Source organism: Sapajus apella, unplaced genomic scaffold, assembly GCF_009761245.1.
Source record: "Sapajus apella isolate SASKATOON/1434 unplaced genomic scaffold, GSC_monkey_1.0 scaffold137, whole genome shotgun sequence".
Classification (NCBI taxonomy): domain Eukaryota; kingdom Metazoa; phylum Chordata; class Mammalia; order Primates; family Cebidae; genus Sapajus; species Sapajus apella.
Window position 1 is genome coordinate 2557926 of NW_022437077.1, and position 20487 is coordinate 2578412.

Sequence of the window (20487 nt, forward strand, 5' to 3'; positions counted from 1 at the left end):
CCCATGTCTCCTGCTGTGGTCCTGCAAGGAGGCTGGTGCTCCTGAGTCTGCCCCATCTGGACCATCAGGCTGGTTGGATCCTGCCCCGGGTTGGTCTACTACTCACTGTTTTGTTTCCAGGAGGAGAGGGATCACCCTCCCAGCTAACACAGCAGAGGGGCTGCAGAACGTCATCGGCATGGACAAGCCGCTCTCCCTCCCAGGCTTCCTGGCCAAGTTTGAGTATTACATGCCAGCTATCGCGTGAGTTGCCCCCAACCTGCAGGTCCTGGGGCAGCATCGATTCCTATGACTAGAACCAGGCCTGTCCCTCAGCCTGTGGGGGCCAGAGAAGGAGCTCTGGGGCAACAGCTGTCTTTCTCACCATTGCTTACACTCAGTGAGTCTCTCCAGTGCCTTTAGGCCTTAGTTTTGCCTTCTGAGATGTGGGTGTGATAGACTGAAATCGCTTCAGCTTCTACAGAGAAATGGCAGAATATGGGAGTTAAGAAGAAACATCCGGCCGGGCGCGGTGGCTCATGCCTATAATCCCAGCACTTCGGGAGGCCAAGGCGGGAGGCTCCCCTGAGGTCAGGAGTTGGAGACCAGCCTAGCCAACATGGTGAAACTCCGTCTCTACTAAAAATACAAAAATTAGCCAGGCATGGTGGTGCATGCCTGTAATCCCAGCTACTTGGGAGGCTAAGGCAGGAAAATCTCTTGAACCTGGGAGGCAGAAGTTGCAGTGAGTCGAGATCACGCCATTGCACTCCAGCCTGGGCCACAGAGTGAGGCTCTGTCTCAAGGAAAGGAAGGAAGAAAGGAAACAGATCCCAGTATTAGACTTTCACAAAGTAACTGTGACATCGGGCAAAATTACCCTTTCTGGGCCTCATTTCCCTCATCTATACACTAGGGCTTGTGACCTTCCTGCTTCACAGGGCTGGAGTTGGACCAGGCCCAGCACTGTTCTCAGGCAGCCCCCTCTTGCTTTGAAGATAACGGCAACCTTTACTGACAGGCACTGTTAGATCATCTGTCATGGCTTCCATTTCTTAATAGCAGAATATCTCCAGCATTACACTCACCTTTTGTAGCTGTCAATAGTCCTACAAGGTAGACAAAATCTTCATTTGCAGATGAGGAAATGGAGGCTCAGGGAAGTGACAGAGCTCACCCAGGAGCATGCAGCTGGCAAGGGGTGAAGCCCAGATTCTTGCCCTGGTGCCACCTTAAGCTTCCTGGCATGAGGCAGGCAAGAATGTGGCCTCGGCAGTCACTGCTGCGGGAGCTCAGGAGCGGGAAAGGCAGAGGGGCTGGGGGCACTTGGGGAAGGCTTCCTGGAAGAGAAAACGCGGGCTGGGCCTTAAGGAATGGAGAGGGTGTGTGATCTCATCCAGAGAGCTCAATGCAGGGATGGTTTGGAGGTTGGGCCAAGCATAGATTATTGGAGACCAGTGAACAAAGTCTTTGAGACAGACGGAGGCCACTGGCTGGGACAGCAATGAGGAGTCCTGGGGAAGGAAGATGTGGTGCAGAAGCCTTTGCGCTCAGCCTGGAAGGTACCGACTGCCCTTATCCTTGGCCCTGGTGGGCAGATGCACAGGCGCACCTACGCTGCCTCCCTGGGGTACCTGATGTGTCTCCTAGAGACACTGCCACAGTGAGATACACATGTAGGTGGAGCTCCTGTACTCACTGAGGCATGTCATGGGGACATGCCACCCTACAGGCAGTTTCTACCTCTCTAGCCTTGAAACAGAAGAGTCCCATTCCTGGAGGCCCACACTGGGCAGGCTGTCAGCCACTGTCTCATCTGAAGCTGCCTGGTCTTTTAGGCTTGACCTCCCCTGACCTCCTTGCCACCATCCACAGATGTTGGATGAAGTTCAAGCCCTCTGGTGGAAGTAAACTGAGGCCCAGGAAGACACGGGGTCAACAATATAGGGCTTGAACCTGGCCCATCTATCTCTTAGTTCAGGGCTTTGTGTTGTGAGCAGAGGGGAGGGCTGAATGTGAGATGGGGGCAGGGAGAGGCAGGGAAGATTCTCTCAAAGTCTTTTTCTTTTTTCCTGTCTTGAGTCGCTGGGGAACGCTGCTAGGTACTGAAAAGGCCCAGAAGGGGTATGGGCGAGTGCTACAGAGAAATTCAATGATGTATTCATTCATTCATTCATTCATTCATTGAGACAGCATCTCGCTCTGTCTCCCAGGCTGGAGTGCAGTGGCACTATCTCGGTTCACTGCAACCTCCACCTCCTGGTTTAAGGTATTCTCCTGCTTCTGCCTCCCAAGTAGCTGGGATTACAGGCACCCACCATCATGCCCAGCTCATTGTTTTGTATTTTTAGTAGAGATGGGGTTTTACCATGTTTGCCAGGCTGATCTCGAACTCCTGTCTTCAGGTGATCCACCCACCTCAGCCTCCCAAAGTGCTGGGATTACAGGTGTGAGCCACCGTGCCCAGCCTCCATCCTCATCCTGGAGATTCGAGAACTTCCCATGACGCCTTCTCCTGAGAGTGGCTGCTCTCCCTCGGGCAGGGCATTTTCTTCCCATGCCGGGCCCTCCCGGCACTGTGTGCCTCCCTCACGCATTCTAGTAACCACTTCATTTTCACTCTTCATCGAGTCCACCGTCATGTGATCAACACAGTGGCCCTAACAGGCCAATTAGTGCCTTGCTTCTGGAGCAAACATGCAGTAATAACAACGAAAATGTTTTGAGCATATGTCCGCTCTGCTCCATGCCCAGGTGGGGTTGATGCAGTTTGATTCCTTTGTCCCCACAATAACTCTTTGATGTAGGTGGCAGAGGGTGACTAACCAGGGGCCACACAGCAGATAGGTGAGGGCACAAGGATTCAAGTCCATGACTGTATCCCTGGTGTCCCCCCATCCAGGCGTCCCTCTGGACTTGTCCAGCTGTGTCCTTTTCTCTTCTCTTCCCTGCCAGCCTTATCTCAATCACCAACAAATATTTGGCTACTCTGTCCTAGGCACGGTCCTTAGCTGAGAGGTCACAGCTGTGACAAGACAGAGGGGTCCTTGCCACATGGAGACTGCATTGTAGTAGGAGATACTGCAAACTGGCTGAGAAGTCATATGACACACAGTGCTGAATGGTGATAAGGACCTGGGAGAAAAAGCCCCAGAGGATGGTGGAGGGGTCATTTTAGGGCGGTCTGGGCCAGGTGCACCTGGTGGCTCGCGCCTGTAACCCCAGCACTTTGGGAGGCTGAGACAGGCAGATCACGAGGTCAGGAGATTAAGACGAGCATGGCTAACATGGTGAAAACCCGTCTCTACTAAAAATATAAAAATTAGGCGTGGTGGCATGCACCTGTATTCCCAGCTACTTGGGAGGCTGAGGCAGGAGAATCACTTGAACCCAGGAGGCGGAGGTTGCAGTGAGCCGAGATCACACCACTGTGCTCCAGCCTGGGCAACAGAGCAAGACTCTATCTCAAAAAAAAAAAAAAAAAGGATAAGGCAGTCTGGCTGGGCACGGTGGCTCACACCTGTAATCCCAGCACTTTGGGAGGCCGAGACGGGTTGGGTAGATCACCTGAGGTCAGGAGTTCAAGACCAGCCTGGCCAACATAACGAAACCCTATCTCTACTAAAAATACAAAAATTAGCTGGGTATGTTGGTGTGTGTCTATAATTCCAGCTACTCAGAGGCTGAGGCAGGAGAATCGCTTGAACCTGAGAGGCAGAGGCTGCAGTGAGCCAATATTGCACCACTGACTCCAGCCTCAGCAACAGAGCAAAACTCTGTCTCAAAAAAAAAAAAAAAAAAGATAAAGTGGTCAGGGAAGGTCTCTCTGAGGAGGTGAAGCTTGAGCTGGTTCTAAACCAGGGGACTGGGCAGAGACACAGTGTGGGACAGTATCAGGGAAGAGCAGGCTTGCAGATGCAAAGGCCCTGAGTGGCAACAAGTACCACTGTCCTTAGAAAGAAGGCTCTGGCGGCCTCAGGGAATGAGTGAGAAGGGAAATAGGGGAGGCTGGCAAGGCCTGGAGGATGTGTGCCTTGTGCGTGGGATCTGGGAGTTGCAATTTCATTCTCTGTGGCAGGAAGCTATTGGGGCTTGGAGGGGAGAAGTGATATGCTTTGATTTATCTTCTTAAAAGATTGTCCCAGCTGCTGGGTGAAAAACAGGATGACAGAGGCCAGCATGGAGACAGGGAGGCCAGTTAGAGATGGCGTGATTCAAGCCAGGACGGAGGGGTGAGAACTGGCATGCACTTCTGAAGTAGAGCTGATAGGACTTGTCCGGCGTCTGGAATCTTATCCAGTGGATGCCCAGAGCTTGGGTCTGGGGGATGAGGAAGGGCCAGAAGTGGGTTTAATCTGACAAGGTTTGGGGACGTCATTTTCTCCCAGAGCTCCCAAGGGACTTATGGAATGGTTCTAACCCCTTTCTTCTCTTCCCAGGGGCTGCCGGGAGGCTATCAAAAGGATCGCCTATGAGTTTGTAGAGATGAAGGCCAAAGAGGGCGTGGTGTACGTGGAGGTGCGCTACAGCCCTCACCTGCTGGCCAACTCCAAAGTGGAGCCAATCCCCTGGAACCAGGCTGAGTGAGTGATGGCCCAGGAAGAGCCGTGCTGAGGGTGTGGCTGGGAGGCTCAGCCCTCAGTCTGGAAGGGCAAACTGCTGGGAGTCCCTGACCCAAGCAAGACCTTGCTCTTACCCCTGCCCCCAGTCTGGCCCATGGGCTCAGAAAGATGGATTTAACTCTGTCACAAGAGACGTGGTTCCCATCCTCGCCTTGGGGTTATATTCTTACCTTGGGCACAAGTGTTTGGCTGTGTCTTGCAACCCACAGCTCTGGCCACAGGCCTGCTGTCCAGGAATGTTAATCTGCTTAGGCAGCAACTTCTAAAGGTCCTGCTCTAACTTCATAACTGGAGTGAGTCTGGCCCATTTCCAGCCCCCTGCCTGGACCCCCATGGATCCCTAAGTGGTATCACAGAGCCACTCTCTGAGCCATGGTTCTGACACATATCGAGTGTGAACACCATGCCAGTCCCAAGCTTAGCAACGCTCTCCCTATGGGGGTGGGGAGGGCCGTGTGGACACCACACACCTCCCACTAAGATCATGGGGCACCCAGCTGCTTTAAGGGCCAGAAGGGACATGCTATGGCCTGGGGGCATCTCTGCCAGTCTTTCCTCTGAGGCAGTGGGTCAGTGTGGGAAGAGGGTCCTCCCCAGAGCCTCCTCTTCCTCTGTCCCAGTCCCAAAGTTGCCCTTTGGCCTTCCCTTTGCCTCAGGCCCATCCCTACTCCTCTCCCCACACAGAGGGGACCTCACCCCAGACGAGGTGGTGGCCCTAGTGGGCCAGGGCCTGCAGGAGGGGGAGCGAGACTTCGGGGTCAAGGTCCGGTCCATCCTGTGCTGCATGCGCCACCAGCCCAGTGAGTAGGATCACCGCCCTGCCCAGGGCTGCCCACCTGACACTGGCCCTGACCTCCTGGCCTAGCAGTGGGGCCATACCTGACCTCCCCTGTGCCCCACACCCCCATGGTGTCCCCTGGAGCCCACTGTCAGGAACTCGGGGCTTCCTGAAATGACTGGAGACCTCCTAGGCAGGCTCACAACTTCCTAGAGACGTACTTTTCTCCCTAGGGATGCCATGCCTTCACAGCCACCCTGCTGGAAACTCAACACCAAATAGGAGCTTAACTATTGAAAACAAAAATCAGCCCATGTTCCTCCCTTGAGACCCTGTGGACCAGGCTCCATCCTGTCTGGGCCACAGAAGCCGTGAATAGGTCTGATTTCCCGGATTTCTGAGGGGTCTCCTTTGTCACTGATGCTGATCAGATCTCAAGTTTGTGCCTCGTGGTGCACAGCCTCACTATGTAACTTGGGGTAGGTCACACCGGCTCTCTGGTTGTGCACCGAGACACCTCAGTTGTGCACTCTCTTGAGATGATCACACTTACTTCATTCCTTTACCCCCAGGATTAGTGAGAACCAAAGCTACCTGCACACATCTCCTCTAATCCTCGCAGCGGGCTGTATAGTAGAACTACCGTTGCTTATTCCCATTTGACAGATGAGGAAATTGAGAGGGAGGTGCAGCCTCTTGGAAGGCATGAACCCTGGATTTGCATCCAGGGACATCTAGTTCCAAAGCCTATGTTCGTTCATAAACACTTCATAATAACTTTATTGGTTAAAAGTACATAATACATTAGCAATATGCTTTGTAATAGTTGAGAGTTCTTAGACGACAAGTTACACTATCCTCCATTTCCTCATGTGCGCGTGGGAGTTAGCCTACCATGAGCACTGTTGGAAACACAGGGGAGAGAAGGGTCCGTGTGTCATTTACTGAGCTCAGGCCTGTCGGTGGTGCTTTACACACATGGCCTTGGCAAAGCCTTGCCACGACCCTGTGCAGTAGCTGGCAGTGTTCTTTCCGAAAAGGGTGGAAACTGAGGCCCTACACAGCAGTTTTCCGCAGGCCATGTGGTTAGGACGTAGCAGTTTGGATTTGAAGACACTGAGCCCTGTTATGTGTTGGCCTCCCATGGGGCGGGGGTGGGGAGGGGGAGTTGGGTAGGACAGCAGGCAGGTGGGCAGGGAGGTCTCTCCATGGTGCTGATGACAGAGCCTGGGCGGGCATCTCGCCCACAGACTGGTCCCCTGAGGTGGTAGAGCTGTGTAAGAAGTACCGGCAGCAGACCGTGGTGGCCATCGACCTGGCTGGAGATGAGACCATCCAAGGAAGCAGCCTCTTCTCTGGACATGTCCAGGCCTACGAGGTGGGTCTTGTGAGAAGGAATGGAGAGGCTGGCCCTGGGTGAGCCTCCCACCCATAGTTGGGAGAAATCACAAGAACCGGGGAGCATGGGGTCTCTTGAGTTCTGAAGTGTGTCTTGATTGGGTCTTAAGGCTTGAAACTGGAAGTCATGCCTATAATCCCAGCACTTTGGGAGGCTGAGGGAGGAGGATTGCTTGAGCCCAGGAGTTTGAGACCAGTCAGGGCAACATAGTGAGACCCCATCTCTGCAAATATAAAAAAAATTAGGTATGGTGGTGTGTCCCAGCTACTTGGGAGGCTGAGGTGGGAGGATCGCTTGAGTCCAGGAAGTTGAAGCTGCAGTGAGCTGTGATCATGCCACTGCACTCCAGTCTGGGTGACAGAGGGAGACCCTGTCTCAAAAAAAAAGAAAGAGAAAAGAAGGGAGGGAGGGAGGGAAAGAAAAAGAAAGGAAAGAAAGGAAGAAAAAGAAAAGAAAAAAGCCTCACTTGGTGTTGGGAGTCCTGTGTTTGAGCCTGCTTCTGGCTGTGATCTGCTGTGTGACCCTGGGCAAGACTGCGTATTCTCTGGGCCTCTGGTTCATCTATTGGGATGACTGAGTTGGAGCCGATATCTCAAAAGCCCCTTCCAGCCTAATGATGAATGTGCTTCCTGTGGAAGGGGTGCAGCATGGTGGTGAAGGGTCACGGTTCTGGAGTCCCACTGCCCGAGCTCAGAGCTTGGTTCCACACTTCCTGTCTGAACTTAGTCACGTTACTTGACTCTCCTGAGCTTCAGTCCCCCGTCGTAAAATGGGTAATAGTTGTGAATATTAGATAATGTACGCAAGTCACTTCATATACTGCCTGACACATGGTAACGGGCTAATAAGTGACAGCCACTACTTAAAGACTTGGGGGGTAAAAGTCAGGTTTCCCCATGCTGTTGAAGGAGGCAGCCTGACTGTGGGATGGTTCAAGCTCCACAGCGTGTCAAGGCAGGGCCTGCAGAGGCCCTCACTCTAGGGCGCCCATGACCTGACCTGGCTCTCCCCCTTCCAGGAGGCTCTGAAGAGCGGCATTCATCGTACTGTCCACGCCGGGGAGGTGGGCTCAGCCGTGGTGGTAAAAGAGGTGAGGGCCTGGGCTGGCCATGGGGTCCTTCCTCCCTGCTTTCTCCCATACTTGGCTCCATTCTGCTTCTCTACAGGCTGTGGACATACTCAAGACAGAGCGGCTGGGACATGGCTACCACACCCTGGAAGACCAGGACCTTTATGACAGGCTGCGGCAGGCAAACATGCACTTTGAGGTGAGCGGGCCCAGGAGTGGGAAGAAACCATCCCCGGCTGTCCCCACTTCCTATATAGAGAGGCAGAAAGCAGGGTGTGTCCCAGGAGCTGAAGGGGTGGCCCCAGGCCCAGACATAGGGGGAGGGATCAGCATGGCCTGGGCCATCCCTGCCAGCCACACACCTGCTCTTCCAGGTATGCCCCTGGTCCAGCTACCTCACTGGTGCCTGGAAGCCGGACACGGAGCATGCAGTTGTTCGGTGAGCTCTGGTCCCCTGTTCAGTTTTGTTCCAGGAAGGCCAAAGAGGGAGGAAACTGTAGGAAACAGGCATCGGCCCATGCCGGGTCTCTTAGATATGAAATCTCTTTGACGCCCTGGGAAGCAGGCATTGCTGTCCTCATCTTACAGACGAGGAATCTGAAGCCAGATGTGCTGTGGCTTGACTGGGATTAACCAGCAGAGGTGGGGCCTTACAGCTCATTCAGTTTCAGCACAATGCTCCGCTGCTCTGAGGGAAGCTTCTACACTTCAAATTCCCCCAACTCTGCCTTCTGGGCATCGCATAAGAAGCAGGAATCTCTCCTGCCAGTATGTTTTCTGTACTTGGCACCTGACTCTTGGGACCCCTGGGCATTCCCCTGAATGCCATCTTAAAGCTTTCCACTGGAGGGTCTGTTCCATCCTCCCTGGCTCCCATCCTGTAGTCTAACCAGGGCCAAGCCCTAGGAGTAATATCAGGCCAGCACTGATCCATCTGCCAAGCTTATGAGAAGAGGAGGGACTTGGGCTCTGATGTTCTGAAGACAAGGGGGTCTTGAGGCTTGCCTTAGGAACATGTGGCACCTGTGGAGGTTCTTGGAAGCACGTGGGTATACCATGGGCTGGAAAAAGATCTAGGAGTCATCTGCACAGATATGGTGGTTGAAGGAGAAGCAATGGCCCCAGGAGGTGGTGGAGCAAGTGGGTCTAGGATAGAACCCAGAAGGACAATGATATTTAAGGGACCAGCAAAAGACACAAGTAGGAAGAAAGTCAAAAGTATGTCAGAGAAATCTAGGGAAAGGGTTTCAAGAAACAGCATTATTAAATTCTGCTATACGTGTCAATTATGGTCAGAGCTAGGAAAGATTAGATGTAAGATGATGGTCGGGGATCGTGCTAAGAACAGCTTCCGTGGTATGTTGGAATAGCCCGCTTCCAGTGGGACTGAGGAACAAGCAGGGTAGGGTGCAGACGGGAAGGTTAGAGAGGGTGGCAGCTGGAGGGGATGCTACTTTTTTGGCTCCCTCCCCCCACCACCACTGGTCATCATTCTGCATGGTTCTCATGTCTGGCCCCTCTGCTGCCTTTGCCCAGCTCTGGGCTGCAGGATGGGTTGGAGTCTGGAGTTTCTGGTTATGTAGCCTTGGGCAAGTCATGGACAAGTCACCTGAGTTCTCTGAATTTATTTCCCCCTCTACACAAGGATCAGCTCTTTCAGATCTGTTTGAGGCTGCTGTGAGGATCAAAGGTGGGTGAACATCAGTGTGCTGTGACTATGTAGGAGTAAAAGGAGGATCATTCTCTCCCCCTCCCCCTCCTGCAGTCTCAGAAATGACCAGGCTAACTACTCACTCAACACAGATGACCCACTCATCTTCAAGTCCACCCTGGACACTGATTACCAGATGACCAAACGGGACATGGGCTTTACTGAAGAGGAGTTTAAGAGGCTGGTGAGTGGGTGTGAGCCATACTGGCCTTGACTAGGGTTTGGGAGTATGAGATCTACAGGTCCTGCCCAGGGCCTGGGACCTTTTGGGGAGAGGGAGCAAGTTTGTCTGAACAGTCCAAGACAAGCCCAACCTAGACACTTTCCGCAGAGAAGACATCTTTGGGTTGATGTCCTGACCTAGGACCAGGTTTTTGATCCTTTGCTTGAGTTGAGTGCCTTTAAGAATCCAATGAAAGCTGTCAACCATCTCCCCAGAAAGGTGTGCCCAGCGATGAAGTCTTGCATGCTCTCTTCAGGTTGTTCTTAGATCCCAGGCTGAGTGGGTCCATTCCTGCAGGTGTCTTTGGGGTATCTCTGCCCCCTCTACATGCCACCCTGTTTCAAAGGTTTCCCCAACTTCCTTCTTGCAGCCCTTTATCACATAATGACACATTAAAAACACGACCCCATGGTCTCTACTCTGGCACTTGCTGCCGTGTGACAGTGGACAAATCCCTCCCCTCTAAGCATACCTGCCCATGTTCAGTGAAGAGGATGGACTATCACTACATTGCAAGAGCTGCCTTCTTTGTTCTCTGGTTCCATGTTGTCTGAATTCTGGCCCTTCCAGAACATCAATGCAGCCAACTCCAGTTTCCTCCCAGAAGATGAGAAGAGGGAGCTTCTCGACCTCCTCTATAAAGCCTATGGGATGACACCTTCAGCCTCTGCAGGTAGGTTCCTGTCTGAGCTTTTGGGCGGTTGCCCTGTGCTGGGTCCAGCCTGGCTTTCTGTGGGACTTCTAGCAAGATGCTCTTCCTTTCTTGGGCAGCGCCAAGAAGGTGTGATGACTCCCTGGTTTCTGGGCCCTGGCCGGGTGCAGCATCTCATTAGATTGGCTTGTTTTCCATATAACTTCTTGAGAGGCTGTTTGAAGAGGGGACTTTCTGAAGCCCAGTCCCAAAGATCTGGGGAGACTGGGACATCTCCATGGCTGCCCAAAGCTAAGGGCAGGGAGTCGGGCCCAGGCCTGTTCTGCTCCTTTCTACCACTATGGTCTTGGCACGGCATCTCCTTGCCATCAGTAGGATGGAGTTCTTTTCTGGTGTCCTATGATTTTTACAACAACATCCTGGGTACTCCAAGTCGCCTGATCTTTCTGCTTCTCTGAACCAACGAGCAGGGCAGCACCACTGAGGACGCCACCCCTACAAGCCTTCACCCTGCGGAGTCACCCCAACTCTGTGGGGCTGAGCAACATTCTTAAATTTATTCCTTCCAAGAAGACCATGATCTCGATGGTCAGTTACTGATGCTCCTGAAGCCTGTGTGTCCATTTCTGCACACACGTATACCTCGGCATGGCTGATTCACTTCTCTGATTATGTGCCCTGGACAGGGACCAGCGCCCTTGCACATGGGCATGGTTGAATCTAAACCCCTCCTTCTGTGGCAACTTGTACTGAAAATCTGGTGCTCAATAAAGCAGCCCATGGCTGGTATCATGCAGCACGTGGCATGTAATTTGGTCTTGGGCAGGGTGAAAATGGAAGGAGCTAGGGTCAGCCTGCTCAGTAGCAGGGCTTGAGCCCAGGGAAGGCTGTGAATGCTAGGCCAGAACTCCTAACGCTGTGGGCCAAGAGGGGTCCAGAGACTGTCCTTCCAGAAGAAACAAGGCTTCTCTGGTTGTCTGCTCAAACAAACATTCCCTGAACTCTGAGCCCCTCCTAATTCTAGGTTTTAAGGAGTAAACCTTGCTTTTGAGTTCCTAAAACTGGCAGCTGGGGTGACAGCAGACGAGATGGAAGAGTGCTCATCAGACACTGGGCCTCGGAGTGGTGCTGGCCTGTGCGGAACGCCGCCATCTTCTCAGAATCTTACGCTCCAGAAGCTTGGGGCAAGTCAGCTAATTGTGGACTTGGGGAAAATAAGGCCAAACCCCTGTTTTTGCTGCTTTAAGGAGAAATAATCTTAAACCAGTCACACAAATCATCAGCATTTATTTCCTGGGTCCTAGGTGTCACTTATCCTGGTAGAAAGGGCAGAGGTGGTCAAATAGTTTTGCGCCAAAATCCCTTCCCTAAAAATGGACCTGTGAAGCTCCATGAGGGAACCTCAGAGCTGCACAGACAATGAGAGTTGAGCTAAAATGGCTTAAAAAAATGTGAATTGATTGTCAGCTCTCTCCGTCTCTGCTGAAAAAAGGTTTAAAATTTTTAAAAAGTTTAAAAGTGTTTTCTAAAAAAGGGACAAGAAGGTCTTGACCCAGAAGGTTGGGGCTGGAAAGGAGGTGTTGGTGTTGGGACAGGGTCCCTGCCCAGGCCGCTCGTGAGAGGAGCGTTCCTGCATGGGCTGCTCACTGTAGGGCAGGGCCCCGCCCAAGTCCCGGCACCAGCTCAATAAATAACATTTGTGGTTACAGTGTCTTGAAAGTGTACCTGGGCACGGTGAGAAGGTGGTGGGAATGTGGAGCCTGTGGGTGTGGGCAGAGGGCTTTCCCGGAGTGGAGGCCACAGAGGCCTCTGGGGAGCCTTCTCAGTCTGGCCTGATTTATCTGGGACATGGGGCTCAGAGAAGAGGCTGCTGGGCCAGTGCCAGGGTTCCCCCTCTGGGAGGGGACAGAAGGTATCTCGTCCAGCCTACTTGGACGAGATCAGACTCAAGACGAGGTGGTCCCATCGCTGCTCTGGGGCTGGTTGCCGGCTTCCTTGTCTGGGGCGCTTCCCTCCACCTGTCCTTCTGGAGAGGAGAGAAAGGTTTTTTCTTGGGCACATATACACAAAGTAAAGCATAGAAGGGGGTGTAAAAGGTCCCAGCCAAATCGATCACAGTGGATATGCCCTGGGGAGCAAGACAGGAGCTGGACTGGGGTGGTGGTGGCCAGTGGAACTTTGGCCTGGTCTGTAACATCTTTTTACATGGAAATGCACATGCTGTTAGTATAATTAAAAGTCAATTAAGGGCCATTTTGGATGGGTGCTTAAAGCATCTTGAAGGTCGTTTTATTTGTGCAAGTTCCCAGAGGGGGAGGCCAAATGTTAAGTCCCCAGAGTGTCACAGGTCCTCAGCAAATGGCAGGTGTTCTTCTAAGACAGTAAAGAGCCCTGAACCAGGCCAGCTCAGGGAGTACTGGGGTGTGGCCTGCATTAGGCCTGTGGCTGCCAACCATGCAGCATGGGGTGTGTGCTGGGCCACCTCCCCAAACAGACACCTTGGCAGCTTGAAGGACAGCAGCAGGCTCACAAAGGGGGAACACCTCCCCCGGGGAGGCAGGGTACAAGCTGGGTCTCCACTCTCAGCTTCCTTTGAGCCCCACTGTGCAAGGTGGGACAGGCAGCCCCCACCACCCACTGTACCAGCAGTGCAGGGTAAGGGAAGTACCAAACTCACACCCAGGCCCCTAGTCTCCATGCCCTCCTCCTCAGGCTGCACAATAAACATATCTTTTCACAAGGTGCCCCCACGTGGGGCCTGGCATGTGAGCAGAGTTCAATCAGTGGTGCGTTCTTAAACCCCAGGGACACTGTGCAAGCTCACCGACAGACTGAGTTCAAATCCAGCCCAAACAGACCACACCTTTGCATCCTTCAGGCTAAGCCCTTTACAGAACCAGGAGAACCACCACCCTATGCCTAGCTCCAGGGTCTGCAGACAGATGGGCACTTTTTCATGCAATGCACACAGTAAAATGGAGGTGTAATAAGGGTCATGATATGCACAAGAAAAGCGAGGCTCAGTGAGGTGAGCTGATTTGCCTGGATCAAGTGTAGAGAGCCCTGCTTGCCACCAAGGCCAGTACCTCTTCTACCAAATGTAACCTCTTCCAATAAGCAGCATCCCTGAAGGTTTACATCAGCACTGCCTCACTGTGCCCTGCAACAAGCTAGGAAGTGGGTGGTAGCTCAGTACCCTATCCTGGGAAGCCTGCTCTTATTCCCAGTGGGGCGGTGCCTGGAATTCTGTACTCCCCCTGCCTTGGGGAGTCTGCTGGACTGTGCCTGGCCCACAGCCCTGCCCGTGGAAACAGAACTGCTCACTGTGGCCTCCCGGAAGGCGCCTTGGCCAGTTGCTCTTGCCTGGACGCCACCATGAGTGTTTCCTTTCCTCGGCTCCCCTTTTTAAATGTCAGTCACCCTGGCAGGCAAATGTCATGTGCCCAGAGGAACCCCACTGTAGGGAATCTGAGTCAGGGAAAACAGGTGTTAGGAGGGCCTGGGCACATGGGCCAGCAGCTCCAACTGCTGAGGTGTAGGAGGAGACAGAAATGAGTTCACCAGAGCTGAGGGTGAGGACATAAAAGCGTTGAGAGATAGCCCAGGGCAATGTGCCCAGTGTGGCAGCTGGATATGCTGGTCATTCAGTCGGTCAATGAACAGCCATTGACTTGGCACCTCTGTCATGTGCTAAATGCCACCAGGCACTGAGGGCACAGGACACAGGGCCTGTGCTGGAGAAGTTCAGTCTAGAGCAGGGCACTATGCTCAAAGGGCTCATGGAGGCAGATCATGGAGGCGTCTGGCAGGGGCACTGTGGTCAGGGAAGGCATCTCAGCTGAGCAGATGCCTGGGTCTCTAAGAATGAAGAGAGGCCAGCCAGGCAAGGGGAGGGAAGGAGAAGCAAACAGAGGGTTAGTATGTGAAGGCCCACAGGGGCTTCTGAGCGATCAAAGTACTTTACTCCGGCAGCTGAGAGGATGAGAGTTGAGGCTGAAGAGGTGAGCAGGGCAGAACCCTGTGGAGGTTCTGCCTGGGCCACCTGACAGAGGAGGACTAATAGACCATGGAACAGGGAAGGCTTGGGGGATGGGGTTCCGTCAACAGGTGCTGGGGACTTGCAAGGCGGCCAGATTCTCATTCTATGTTAACTCCCTGGTGGCCCTGAGCAAGCCCCCCAACTTCTCTGGGCCTCAGTTTGTCCATCTACAACATGAGAGGGCTGGTCCATGCCCCTGCAAAGCCTTCTCTGTTCTGTACTTTTAGTTTACTTCTGGCCAGTGAGGCCCAAGAAGACTAGGGCTCCCCAGGGAAAGGCAGGGCTGTGACCCTCCAAGGACAGCCCGGGTGGGACAGACGAAGCCTGACAGCTGTGCTGTGATGAGACACACAGCCTCTGCAGTGCTGCGGGAGCAAGAGGAAAAGGCCTCAGCTAGTGCAGGGGTCAGGGAAGCTTCCCAAGGAAAGTCTGAGGCTGACCGTGGACTTGTGCCAAGGGGTTCTCTGGGTAGTGGAGGGAGGGCGGGGGTGTCCCAGTCAGTACTTGGGTGCGTGGATGCTGTTTCCTTTTGTCATTCAGTCTGTGGTAACCAAGCACCTGCTGTGCGCCAAACAGAACACAAGGCCTCTGCCCTCCTGGCACTCACATTTAGCCACATGAGACCTTGTCAGAGAGGTGAGGGTCATGTGATTGGGAAAGGGTGATCTAGCCCCTGGAGAGGCTTGACTGAGAAACAGACCAAAGGTGGATGTAGCTGGAGGGTGGCAGGGAGAGGAGTGGCATCAGGTGAGACTTGGGCAGGGCCCGGCCTACAGCAGCACTGCCCCAGGGCACTGTGACAAGCTTAGCTTCAGTCAGTGACACACTGGGGAATTTTTTGGCAGAAGCACAATGGACAGAATGGTTTAAACGAGGGCTGCCAGCTGCTGCATTGAGCTAAACAGGAAGGGCAGAAATGGGTGCAGGCAGGCCAGCGGGGAGGCCACATAGTTGGCCAGGTGAGAGCTGTGAGTGGCCAGAACCAGCTATGGCTATGGGGTGGCGAGAAGTGGAAGGGCCTGGGATGTACCTTGGAGGAGAACTGACAGGACTTATGGGTGGATCGGGGGCAGGGAGACAGGAAGAGCCCTGGATGCCCAGCCAGAGAGTCCTTGGGGCCTGAGACTCAAACATCTTCCAATCTAGAGACTGCTGGACTCAGCCACTGGCAGTCCATCAGGCCATGAGACAGGCCTCATTTAAATGCAGTTTCTTCTCTAAGAAAGTGTGGGCAGTCTAGGACTTGGAGGCCAGACCGGGTCCGGGCAGAGGGCCTCTGGCATGCAGGAGTGCCAAGGACCTGCTGGCTCTTACCTGCCCCCTCAAGTGCCAGCTCACCCATGTCTCCAGCCAGCTTCCTCACGCTCACAGCCTCTGAGTCTCCCTGGATGTCGGGGACCGCATTCCGACGGCCTGTCCGGTCACAGGAGATGAAGTCCGAGTAGGAGGACTCGACCTCCATCATGCCTGTCGCATCGCTCCTCAGGCCTGTGGGAACAGGAGGCGGGGGGCAGAGGTAAGTCCAGATGCATTCTGCACAGAGGACAGCTCCAGTTCCCTGGCACAGGTGGCTTCTGTCAAAATGACAGTTACTGCCTCTCAATGAAAACAAAACAAAAAGCACAGAAAAGTACAAAGAACAAAACAAGTCACTCATAATTCCATACCCAGACAACCACCATCAACATCTTGAAAAACATGGGTTCAGACTTTTCTTTAATTAAAATTATTGACAAACTACATACATTATCCATACCACATGCCAGGCACTGGCCATAGACTGTAGATGCCGCTATGAACAAATTGGCCATGGTCCCTGACCTCACAGAGCTTACCATCTACCACAGGCGGCATAAAATCACCTTAGACCTAGGTCCTGGCCTAGGTGTGCAGGGCTTCAAGGGAGAATGCAGGCTGCTGGAGTGATCGCTAGGGCCTGCCCAAGGCTGAGGGTCATGAAGTGACATTTTAGTTGAGAACCAAGGATGACGAGGCTTCATGTAGATGAAGAGTGAGGGAAAGAGCATTAAAGAGAGGGGAAGAACATGTGTGCAGGTTCCAAGGAAGGCAGTCATGGGGGCTTGGAAAAACAGGAAGAGCCAGCAGGCAGGAGTATGGCAGAAGAGGGGCAATGACAGCGAGGACACTGCTGAGGTAGGCAGGGGCCAGGCCACATCTGGAACTTGGTCCCTGAGGGGCTTTAGGCCAGGTCATGAAGGAGCAGCTGTGCATTTTCAAAGATGACTCCAGTGTTCAGGCAGAGCAGTGCTGGGAAGGGGCAAGTTAGGAGGCTCCTAGAGAAGTTCAGGTGCCAAGAAGGTGGGTGGTGGAAGGTGGTGGTGAGGATTCTAGATGTAACTTGGAAATCAAACCAGCAAGACGTAGTGTTGGACGATGGGTAATTGATGTGAATAAAGGTTGACAGATGATGTGTGGTTTGCTGACATGAGTAAGAACAGAGGAGGAATATTTGGGGGCATAAAGTCCTATTTGGCCATGGTAGCGCTGATATGCCTGTGAGCCCTCCAAGGGGAGAGGCAGAGCCTTAGGTACATGGAATGAGGAGGCTGGAGCTCAGAAGAGGGGTGGAGTGGGAGGAAAGATATGAAATTAGTAGTTCTTACTACAGAGATGGTAGTTAACAGCTCTAGTGGTTGGTAACACAGCCTAGAGAGAGAAGAGCGCCACATATATAAAGAAGAGCCACATACATTCAGAAATGATTTGGGGCCATACTTTATGTTGCGTTTTATAGCCTACTCTCTGGGATGCTTTAGAACATGTCGCTAAGGCTCCCTCCACATGGGTTTTGTGCCAGCATACTTGGATGGGCCATGATTTACTCTAGGATCAGTCCTCCAGAAATGAACACGGAGATACTTTCCAGTTTTCTACCGCCATATACGGCACGGGGCCTTTATGTAAGTCTCTGTGCCTATCCCTAACTATTTCCTGAGAGTATATTCCTAGAATTGCCGAGCTAAAGGGAAGGGTGAGGGAATTTTTAGACTTTTGACACATTTCCAAGTTGCTTTCCCAAATGGCACAGTGGTATTTATGACAAAAAATTGGCAGGAAGACTTATAAAGTCAGTACTATTTTTATATTCCCACCAGTAGCACACAGGTTGTCTATCTGTACTCTTGGCAACAAGAAGTACCGCTACTATATTAATAAAAGGTTAATTTGCTAAGGGGATACTAGTATCTCTCTCATTGAGTACCTATGGTTTTCTGAAGGCAATTAAGTAGCAGTCATTGCATGAACTCTGGCTACCTGGCAGACCTGAATTAGGAAGTGGGAGGGGTGGTCTAAGCAGTGGCCTGACTTGAGTTCACAGTCCCGTGGGGTGGGCCCAGCAAATCCTAGTTCTAGACCCACTCAGGCAAATGCCCAATGTTTTTAACAGTGTGAGGATGTTTTCTGCACATGGTCAGTAATAGCAATGTATAGGAAACCACCCAAATGTCCACCAGGAGGTTAGGCATTGTGTGAATTATGAAGTATTCATAAAAAAGAAACGTGCTGGGCAGATGTGGTAGCCCACACCTGTAATCCCAGTACTTTGGGGGGCCGAGGTGGGTGGACCACCTGAGGTCAGGAGTTCGAGATCAGCCTAGCCAACATGGCGAAACCCCGTCTCTACTAAAAACACAAAAATTAGCCCGGCATGGTGGTGTGAGCCTGTAATCCCAGCTACTTGGGACGTTGAGGCAGGAGAATCACTTGAACCTGGGAGGCAGAGGTTGCAGTGAGCTGAGATCACGCCACTGCACTCCAGCCTGGGCTACAGAGCAAGACTCCATCTCAAAAGAAAAAGAAAAGTGCCATACAGCCACTATGGAAAGCAGTATGGAGGGTTTCTGAGAGAATTAAAAACAGAACTACCAGATAATCCAACAATCCACTACTAGGTATATATCCAAAGAAATGACATTGGTATGTCTAGAAGACATCTGCCTGCCTATGTTTACTGGAGCACTATTTATACTAGCCAAGACATGGAATCAACCCAAATGTCCAACATGATTGGATACAGAAAATGTACGCATACACAAAGGAATACCATTTAGCCACAAAAAAGAATGAAATTGTCATTTGAGACACCATGAATAAACTTGGAGGACACAATGTTGAGTGAAATAAGCCAGACACAGAAAGACAAATATGCATGATTTTATTCATAAATGGAATCTTAAAAAAAGAAAAAAACAGTATTATAGAAGCAGAGAACAGTGGTTATCAGAGAATAGTGGGGGAAGAGGAGAGAAAAGGATGGAAAGTTGGTCAACAGGTACATAGTTACAGTTAGATAGGAGAAATAAGTTCCTATTCTATTGCACAGTATGGTGATGGTTAACAATAAGGTATTCTAGGCCAGGTGAAGTGGCTCACACCTATAATCCCAGCACTTTGGGAGATCAAAGTGGGTGGATCACCTGAGGTCAGGAGTTCAAGACCAGCCTGGCCAACATGGCGAAACTCTGCTTCTACTCAAAATATAAAATTAGGTGTGGTGGCACACATCTGTAATCCCAGTTACTCTAGAGGCTGAGACAGGAGAATCACTCAAACCCAGGAGGCGGAGTTTGCAGTGAGCTGAGATTGTGCCACTGCAGCCTGGGCAAGATAAAGCATTCTATATTACAAACTAACTAGAGAGGCTTTTGAATATTCTCATCACAAAGAAATTATAAATGCATGGGATAATGGATAGGCTAACTGTCTCAATTTGATTATTATACAACATATATGTATCAAAACATCAAGTTGTACCCCGCAAATACGTACAATGACATGTCAGTAAAAAAATAATAATAAAGTGAGAAATGTGCCAGACGGACCTGTACTGACATAAGACAATGTCTGAGATAAACTGGCAATTGAAAAATGGAGGTTGCAAAACAACACCTAAAATAAAACTCAGTTCCTGTGGGGAAAGACAGCAGACGTATGAAAAAAATCTGAAAAACATGTATCAACCTTGTCAATTGTCGTTGTTTGTGATTAAGGGGAACTTTTGTTTTCTAAGTCTATATTTTTTCAATGGTTGAAGTTTTTATAAACCCAAATTATTATGCAAGGCTTTTATAAGGTAGCTGACATTGGCAGGAAGTACCCAGAAAGCAAGTAGGGTGGGGCTGAGCCAGTAAGTACTGTAGAGGGGCATGTGTGTGTGAGAGGGAGGAGAGGAAGATCATTATGGAGGGTTGGGCCCATATCCCCCACAACACCTAGTGAGTGAGTGAGTGTGTGTGTGTGTGTGTGTGTGTGTGTGTGTGTGTGACAGAGGATCAGTATGGAGGGTGTGTGTATGTGTGAGAGAGAGAGAGAGAATCAGTATGGAGAGCTGGGCCCACATCCCCCCACAACACCTAGCTCAGAAGAGACACCTAAAAAATGAATTAGGGGCACTCAAAGATCAGATACGTGAGACAGGGAGGTGTCCCATGGTAGAAAGAGCAAAGAATGAGACACATGACCTTAAACCCAAGCTCTGTCACCAAACCCTGGGCAAGACCCTGCCTTTCTTCGGGCCTGCGTTTCCCCTGTGTAAAACAGAGGCTAGGCCAGGACACTGTCCACAGCAATTCCCCCGGGCTGCAGCAGATGGCGCGCCCTGCCTATCTTCCTAGTGGTCCTCAGTACTGCTCTAGTCACGCTCCGCCACCTCCTTGACTAAAAGAATTCTCAGAAGTTCCAGAGGTGGCTCCTTCTGCAGATCACAGAGGTTCACTCCTGTCCTCTCCCTCTGGGAAAACTGCTCTGTGATTCAGGACAGAGAAATGGCTTATGATAATAACAGTAATAATAGGATAAAAATGATGCCGAAATTATTCCTGCAATAAGGAAAGGTACTATGGACCAGGTGCCCGTGTTTTCACACACATCATGCACTCAGTGGCCACAGCTGTCCTCTGAGGTGAGTGAGGCTGGTTTAGAGCCACAGCTCAGAAGGGCCTCAGCCCAACCTGAAACCCACTGCTCTGGGGAGGGACAAACCCCAAGCAGGCC

General features: G+C 51.8%; 2 protein-coding genes and 1 long non-coding RNA gene across 21 annotated transcripts in view; 1 reads left to right on the forward strand and 2 right to left on the reverse strand.

Moving 5' to 3' along the window:
• Window positions 1–11229, forward strand: part of ADA (adenosine deaminase) — a 117919-nt gene extending 106690 nt beyond the window's left edge. For 2 of the 13 annotated variants that reach the window (XM_032263727.1, XM_032263733.1), the window contains 10 exons: window positions 124–243; window positions 4419–4562; window positions 5286–5401; window positions 6630–6757; window positions 7797–7868; window positions 7945–8046; window positions 8222–8286; window positions 9613–9742; window positions 10352–10469; window positions 10506–10897. In XM_032263727.1, coding sequence (XP_032119618.1) covers window positions 124–243; window positions 4419–4562; window positions 5286–5401; window positions 6630–6757; window positions 7797–7868; window positions 7945–8046; window positions 8222–8286; window positions 9613–9742; window positions 10352–10469; window positions 10506–10891 — 1381 coding nt within the window. In that variant the 3' untranslated portion in view covers window positions 10892–10897. The other 11 variants (XM_032263726.1, XM_032263732.1, XM_032263735.1 and 8 more) reach the window with 7 other exon arrangements.
• Window positions 11230–11700: 471 nt separating this feature from the next.
• The window catches only part of PKIG (cAMP-dependent protein kinase inhibitor gamma), a 98028-nt gene continuing 89241 nt past the window's right edge, over window positions 11701–20487 (reverse strand). For all 7 annotated transcript variants that reach the window (XM_032263742.1, XM_032263746.1, XM_032263747.1 and 4 more), the window contains 2 exons: window positions 15787–15960; window positions 11701–12459 (listed from right to left, as the gene is read on the reverse strand). In XM_032263742.1, the coding sequence (XP_032119633.1) occupies window positions 12380–12459; window positions 15787–15937 (231 nt within the window). In that variant the 5' untranslated portion in view covers window positions 15938–15960 and the 3' untranslated portion in view covers window positions 11701–12379. The remainder of the gene's footprint in view (window positions 12460–15786; window positions 15961–20487) is intronic.
• Window positions 12643–15780, reverse strand: LOC116540281. Its single transcript, XR_004264374.1, has 2 exons — window positions 14142–15780; window positions 12643–14111 (listed from the first exon to the last, which is right to left on the reverse strand). It is a non-coding gene; the product is annotated as an uncharacterized LOC116540281 (long non-coding RNA).